This window comes from Myotis brandtii, unplaced genomic scaffold (assembly GCF_000412655.1).
Source record: "Myotis brandtii unplaced genomic scaffold, ASM41265v1 scaffold7, whole genome shotgun sequence".
In the NCBI taxonomy this organism is placed as follows: domain Eukaryota; kingdom Metazoa; phylum Chordata; class Mammalia; order Chiroptera; family Vespertilionidae; genus Myotis; species Myotis brandtii.
In genome coordinates, this window is record NW_005370740.1 from 312,921 (window position 1) to 320,227 (window position 7,307).

At 45.2% G+C, this 7,307-nt stretch overlaps 1 protein-coding gene across 1 annotated transcript; it reads right to left on the reverse strand.

The window, feature by feature from the left end:
• Window positions 1-49: 49 nt before the first annotated feature.
• PEX26 (peroxisomal biogenesis factor 26) lies at window positions 50-6,557 on the reverse strand. The gene is made up of 6 exons (XM_014529933.1): window positions 6,428-6,557; window positions 5,955-6,315; window positions 4,904-5,044; window positions 4,180-4,475; window positions 2,386-2,529; window positions 50-300 (listed from the first exon to the last, which is right to left on the reverse strand). Exons 2-6 carry the CDS (start codon window positions 6,182-6,184, stop codon window positions 215-217), a joined length of 897 nt encoding a protein of 298 aa, XP_014385419.1. The 5' UTR covers window positions 6,185-6,315; window positions 6,428-6,557; the 3' UTR covers window positions 50-214.
• Between the last annotated feature and the right edge of the window lie 750 nt (window positions 6,558-7,307).

Below are 7,307 nucleotides of genomic sequence, written 5' to 3' on the forward strand. Positions count from 1 at the left end.
ATATGTAATACTCTTTGTAATATTTTAAGCAATAAAACAAAATTAAAAAAAAAAAAGACACAGATTGGATTAGCTCTTCCTAGAATTAAGCTGGCCCCACTCCCATAGGGGCCCAGCCAGCAACAGGAAATTGGTGCCGTGGATGAGTTATTCTGCTGTGGGGAGTGGAGAGGCTGAGGTGAGTGGGAAAGACCACTCAGTCACGGATGGAGAGCTAGTAGAGAGAAGAAAACATAGCCTCCCGGATCCAATGGAAGAGCTGAGCCAGCTTGCAGAGGAAGGGCAGGGAAGAAGGAGACGCTGCAGGGAAAAGAAGATTATTGTCAGTGTACCTTCCTTCACTCCCCTCCTCTTCACTTAGTCCCATTTCCCATCCCTCAGGAACTCTACCAACTTGGGAACATAAGGATTCTTTTGGAAGCATATTTTGATGCTTAATGTTATTTCCTCCTGCTTCCCTCCTCAACAATAAAGAATTTCACTTTCTCTAGGACATATTCTCTGAAATATACTTTCTTCACTTGAATTACAATGATCTTAAATTTGCTGAGAAAAAGATTCAAATATATTATGTTTTACCTTTCTGATATACAAAGAACTGCTAATGTGACTGCTTCTGGTGCGTTGAATTTGGGAAGAGACTTTTTACTACATTCATTTCTATAGCTTTTAAATTTGGAGCCATGTGACAGTATTACCTATTTTTATCATGTTAAATATACTGAAATTAAAGCAAAATTCACCTCTTTGGAATTAAAGCTGAGTTGGTTTGTTTTTCATTATTTGAATTCCTGATTTGTTTTTAATTTTTTAAAATTTATTTTAGAGAGAGGAAGGAAGAGAGAGAGAGAGAGAGAGAGAAACATTGATGTGAGAGAGAAACATTGATTAGTTGCCTCCTGAGTGTGCCTGGGGATCGAACCCTCAACCTGGGTATGTTTCCTGACCGACAATCAAACCTGCCACCTTTCAGTATACGGAACAATGATCCAACCAACTGAGCCACACCAGCCAGGGCTGAATTCCTGATTTTTTAACTGATTTTTTTTTTCTATCTTAAAAAGGAAAATGTTATTTTTTAAGAAAGTTATTGACAGACTAATTTCTGTATATCCTTTCTATGGAGGTCAAATTGCAGCCCATTCATGAGTCCTCCTTTCCCATAACACCACCACTATAATGAGTCAAAACTACCATTGAACGTCAGGACCATCAGCCAGGGCACTTCTGAAGAAGTCTGAGCGCTCTGCGAACAGCAAGCTCAAATGACCTCTTGACATCTGCACTTAGGAGACCAGGGTTTATGAAATGAAAGGGCTTAAAAAACCATAAAAAATTTCTAAATTTTTATCAAGTCTCTGGAACAATGGAGAAAGTCAGAGGATAGTGTCTGCTATGACGAAGTAACTGCTTGAGCTAAAGCCAACCCTTGGACAGATAAGGGTGAAGGCCTGGGGAGCGGGTGGGAACAGGACACAGTGGGTCAATAAAGTTAAATTTTTAAAAAGTCAGAGGATAGATATGAACGAACACAAACTATCTTAGCTTACCTGAGGCTAACTAGTGATTCTTTCCTAAAGCAAACAGAGCTCTTCAGAGGGAATTCCTGCTCAGTGTTCAGCAAAGGGGTGAAAAAGACAACTTTGAGGTATACAAAGGAATTAATCCTCAGGAAATAACCAAGGTTGTTCCCAAATAGTACTTAGGGAGCTCAAGTCTGCTTTACAGCACTGCAGAAAACAGAATACAAGATAATCAAAATGTTCTGCAATGGGGAGTTGTTAAAATCAATTATGGGACTTTCTGTAAAATGGAATATTATTTAGCCATTTAAGGCCATGTTTCAAAAAATACTTATGATATGCAAAATTTACTTATACCCATATATGTCTATACATAGAAAAAAGGCTGAAAGTATAACCATTATAATAGCAGACTTACAGGTGATTTGTTTTCTTCTTTAAATTTTCCCTATTTTCCACATTTCTAAAATGTATAAGTATTTCATTTACAATTTAATATGTTTTAAATTAACACAGTTTTTTAAACATATGATGAGGAAGATTTTTTTTTTAACTCTGAGGTTCTATTCAGAGTTCAATCCTGCATAAAGTACATGATAAAGTAGATGATAATGACTCAAAGTCTATGTTAAAGAGTCAGCAGGGTAGACTTTTTCCAGACTGCTCTCACAGACCACAGCACTAGTCTCTCCTAGGTGGGCTGGGCCAGCTCTTGCTCAGGTCCAGCAATTCCTCCTTATAGAAGAGATTCAAAGAAATGGCACAGGAGGTACCTCCATCCCCAAGAGGGCTCCCACAGGCCCAGCCCTTGTCAACTGCCCCTTCTCCAGGAAGGGTAGGAGAGGTAGGCTTCATCACTCACCTGGATCAAACCTCACCACCAAGAGGCAGAGAATCAAGGTGGCCAGGAGGCTCTTTTTGAAGGGCAGGGAAACGAAGTGGCTCACTGCAGAGTCCCAAAGCCGGCGAAGCAACATTAGTAGTGACAGAAACTTGTGGAAGGAGTCTGGTCAGGGAGACAGAGCATAACTGTAAGGTAAGTCACAGGAACCAGCTTCCCTAAATCTGAGCTTTGAGCTTGATTATAAGAGTTGAACAGAAGGTAATTTTATAACTCATGTAATTCATAAAGTGGTTCTAAAGGAGATTCCGAAGCTCCAAAAATGTTTTAAGGACTATATCACCACACTATCATCTCCTTAGGGGAGGACTTTGACAGACCACATCTACTCAGCTAGATAAATCTGGCATATTTGGTGTTTTTCTAAATATCCTCACTATTTTATAACATTATTTATATTTTGGCCTAAGATACATGCATAGAGTTACACAGAACAATAAGTCTTGATTATCACAATAATGCAGGAAAATAAAGGGCACTTAGCACACATAGTGAAGAATTCAAAGGTCCTGGATTATGAATATAAACATGAACACTACCAACCCAAGAACAAGTGGTGCCCAGTCCTGATAGGACATCCTGAATTTGCCATCAAACCCCCTTCTGCCTCCTCCTCCCCATGGGTGGAGGGGCAGAGGTCTTGGGTAGCCATAGGTAATCTCTGAAGCCAACATGTCCTGTTTGCAAAAAGTGATCCTGTCTCAGCAGGTTCATGCTCTTTAGCACACACACACACACACACAACAACAACAACAACAACATTTAGGACAACAGTATTACAGTCTCCTACAGCTGAAGGGCTCTTGTGGGGGTAAAAAAAGGACTCAACCTATTCTATGTATTATGACCAATACATTAGAAACCACCAAGGGGGAGGGGGGGACTTAAATTCACGATAAAGAACAATTTCCCTACAGAACTGCCCAGTGATAAAATGAGCTGCTTTAGAAGATAGTGAATCTCTGCACTTAAACGTATTTATGTACAGTCTAGAAGTCTAGATCACTCAAGGAAAAGGAGATGAAAAGGATTAAAGAACCAGGGGAAGGGTCTGGAGTAGAGGAACCTTTAAGTCCCTTTGTAACAAATCAACACCCACACCCACCCTTTTGCAGGTTCCCCTTGTATGATGCTAGCCAGGTGTGTGGTACTGAGTCCTGAAGTGGTTTCTCTACAGAAGCCAGTTTATAAATCTGCGCTCTAATGTGCAGAGGTGGGCTGTCTCTGAAGGGGGTGGACATCAATCACTGGAAAAGACACCCAAGAGGTCTGGTGAGTGAGGCAGATGGGAGACTGAGCAGAGGCACCCAAACTGAAGATAAGTAATTTTTACCTGATAAGTCAAGTTACCAAGTTATCGGGTTAGTTTCTCATTATCTTTTGGCTATCCCCAAGCATACCTCAGCTGTGTCTACATTTGTGCTAGCATTTAAAGGAATAACATCCTACCTAGCCCAGCATAGTACAGGCAAGAGATCTAATGAGAGGACCCCAAGGAAATGGTGACTTTTAGGAGAAAAGAGTCAAGGTCCTGAGACCCAGCAACACATTCCCATATGAAGATTTTCCTTCCACTACCAACTTCAGAGTGTCTGGACTTTCTAAGCAATTCAACCGGTTTCCTATTCTGTGATTTGGGAGTTACTCATAGAAAGAATTGCTCCCAAGCTCCCAGGAATGTCACGATGGACCCCAAGGTCCAGAGGAAAGCCCACAACTACACTTTAAAGAAGCCACAGAAGGATAATATCCTACCTTCCTGGTTTAGCTTCTGGTCCTTCTCAGAGTCAGAGTGTTCATGTTTCTGCTGTTGCCTTGCTATGCTGATGACCTGGAGTACATCCAGCCGTTGCTCCTCACTGAAGGCTGCAGAGCCCACCACTAGCTCCTCAGCCTCCGACAAGCAGCCCAGAGGCAGTAGCACCTGCTGCAGGTAAAGTTCTGCCAAGGCTCTGTATTCTGGAAGGGCCTGATTGTCTGGGTCTTGGATCCAGGCACTGGCCGCTTCTAGCATGGCTCCAGGCTCTTGCATTTTGCTGTATAAAAGAACACTGCAGCCCAAAATAATCCAATCCCACCCCCCCCAGAAAAAAACAGTCAGTGTTCCACAGTTGGTTCATTTCTCATAACCACTATACTCTCTTATCCAACTCCTCCCCTGTGTCCTCCAGCCCTTCCTTATGGAATGCTGACATTGAAAGAATTAGGAATTCCTAGAAAATAGCAAAAAGTTATCACTCTACTATGACACTCCACTCTGTCATCCCATTTCACATTTCCTATTCCCAGTATCTTCTCTCTTCTTCTTTCCTTTAACCCACTCCTAAACCCCTCCTTCCTCATCCTTTAGTGAAAAAAAAAATCAGATTTGGAGGAAAATAGAAGGGGATGTGGAAGAGGAAATATTAGGCACTGATTCAGAAGAGAGCAAAAGTCTTCATTTCTGGAATGACCCAATGAGTCAGTAATAAGGACCTACCACAGCTCCAGGACTTTGGGGGGTAGCTTTTCAGGGACCTGGTAATACTGAAGAACCCAGGAAATAACTTCCCGCCACCGATCCATTTCTGCCAGGGCCTGGATCCCCACAACGCACAAGGAGCATTTCACCTCTAAGGAACTGTCAGCAAAAAAAACAATTCAGGTTTAGAAACAGCCCCCCTCCATTTCCATTCATACCTCCACCCTGGGACTGTTCTTCCCCACCTTCCAATTTAGCAGCCATCACTTCCATTCTCCCCATTAGTATTCAAAGTGTCCTCACAATTACAATTGGTCTCATGGGCCCCAACGTAGAGAAAACTGCCCATTCTCCTAGAAATTAAAAGTTCCTATAAACCTCCTAGAGGCAAATCAACTCTTGCCCAACATCTTTGTATGCAGGTGTACTTTCCCCTTTGTATGCCAGAAAGAGAAAAGTACACCTACAACACAGGTGTGTGGGTGGAAAGAGAGCTGGAACTAACAGTTTGTGTGAAGAAATGGGCATGAAGCCTGAGTGTGGGTATAGGGAATACACTGGCTAGTGCCAGCCAGTGAGGTACCTCCAGGCACCAGGAATCATAGCCTTCAGCGTTTACTGCAACAAGCCCCCATACAACCCCTAAAATCACAACCAGGGCTCCTCAGCTTTGACTATTCTACCCACCACCTCCCTAGTGTGATCTAATCCAATTTTACAACCCAAGGTTTTTCTCTAAATTGATTCTTTAATCCAGTTCTTCAGCAGGACCAGAACCCCATTCCCACTCATCAGCCAAAACCAGAAGTGAACAACTTAGGGATGGGGAGTGTACCTAGGAAAGGACTGAGCCTGCTTAAGAAAATAATTTAACACAATACGCATTCTATCTTCCCATCACGCCATCACATTGGAGCAGGGAGCAAAGAATTGGCTAAGCTCTGTTCAGGGGCTCAGTTTTCTCCTCTGTAGAACGGGCACATCAGCCTGTCAGAGGCTTCCTGTGCACATTCTGGGAATGACCGGTTCCCGAAATGCTGGTCCCTCCCCAGGCAATCCCCGCACGTACGTGCCCACAGGCCAGTCAGCCTGGGCGTAGTTGCTCAGGCTCTGGCCGGCTCGCTCGCAGGTGTGCAGCGCCTCCCGGAAGTCCAGGTGCACCACTAAGTGATCGGCCGCCTCCTCCAGTAGAGCCGCGGCTGCCGCCGGCGACAGGACGACGCGCCCCGTTTCGCTGCTGCTTAGGGCACCCCCGGCCCCCCTAAGGGGAGCTGCAGCTGTCGACGGGTCACTCTTCATAGCAGCCCGGTTCGAGGCCTGTCTCTACAGACGTCCACGTGGCCCCTCTCCCGGGCTCCAGGAGCCCTACTCGGCCTGGGAGAAGTGGGCAGTCCTCACAGCCTTATCCACACCCTTCACAAGGCCGCGACCTGGACAAGGAAGAGAAAGGGGCTATATTCTAAGGCTAAAGCTAGGCTCGCCAGGCACCTGAGGAACCAGTCTACACCTCGGATGTGCAGAACGGCTGCGTGCCTCAAGTACCTGGCCTAGCTTCTCTGCCCCCACAGCGTGTACCGCTGCACCTAAGCCCTGGGAGAATGCGAGTGTCGGCTACTTCCGAAGAACAGAGCACTCCAAGGTATAAACGGTATCTTTCCTGTTCTCGCGGCTCTGCAGCATGGTTTTGGCGGCGCGCAGGACTCTGGGAGTTGTAGTTTTCCGACCCTAGGCTCAGTAGCTCTAGTGATGCAGATGGGCAGATTCGGACTACAACCACCAGCATGCCGCGCTCCCCAAAACTGGCACTGTCTCCGGAGAAAACAAACTGACAGCAGTGCTTTGAGGCCAGGCATATCAAAGGTGAGGTTATGTTCAGAGATGAGTTGGTGCCCTTACTAACCAGACCTGGAAGAGGCCAGACAGAAGAAATTCCAGTAAGGAAATGGAGCTAATGCACTCTTCTGAGCATCTGTAGGGATAGCAATTAAGGCAGACCAGGAAAGGCACTGAAAGGAAACAACAGTTTGTACCGCCTTCCCAGACCCAACTCACATTTATCCAGTACTTGAGTGCCTGGCACTATGCTAAGCGCTTTGCGTGCAATCTTATTTAGTTCTTCCCTCAGAACAATGGTTATCTCTACTTTACAGTGTTGCAGAAGACCAAAGAAATACCAAGCACGCTTCCTAGAGAAAGGGAGGGACCCTGTTTATTAACACTAGTGGACTCCGGGAATAATTTCCAAATCAGAGTGAAGAAACACGCTTTTTATAGCCTTCTGGGGTCTTTGTCTTGCAGATATGGTTCCGCCCCCTTTCGTGGGCTTACAGGAAGGCCCCTGGTGTTGGGGGTCCCCAGGTCATATCCGATGATCTGTCCTGGGGCCAGCGATAACGACCCCCCCCCCCCCCCCCCCCCCCGC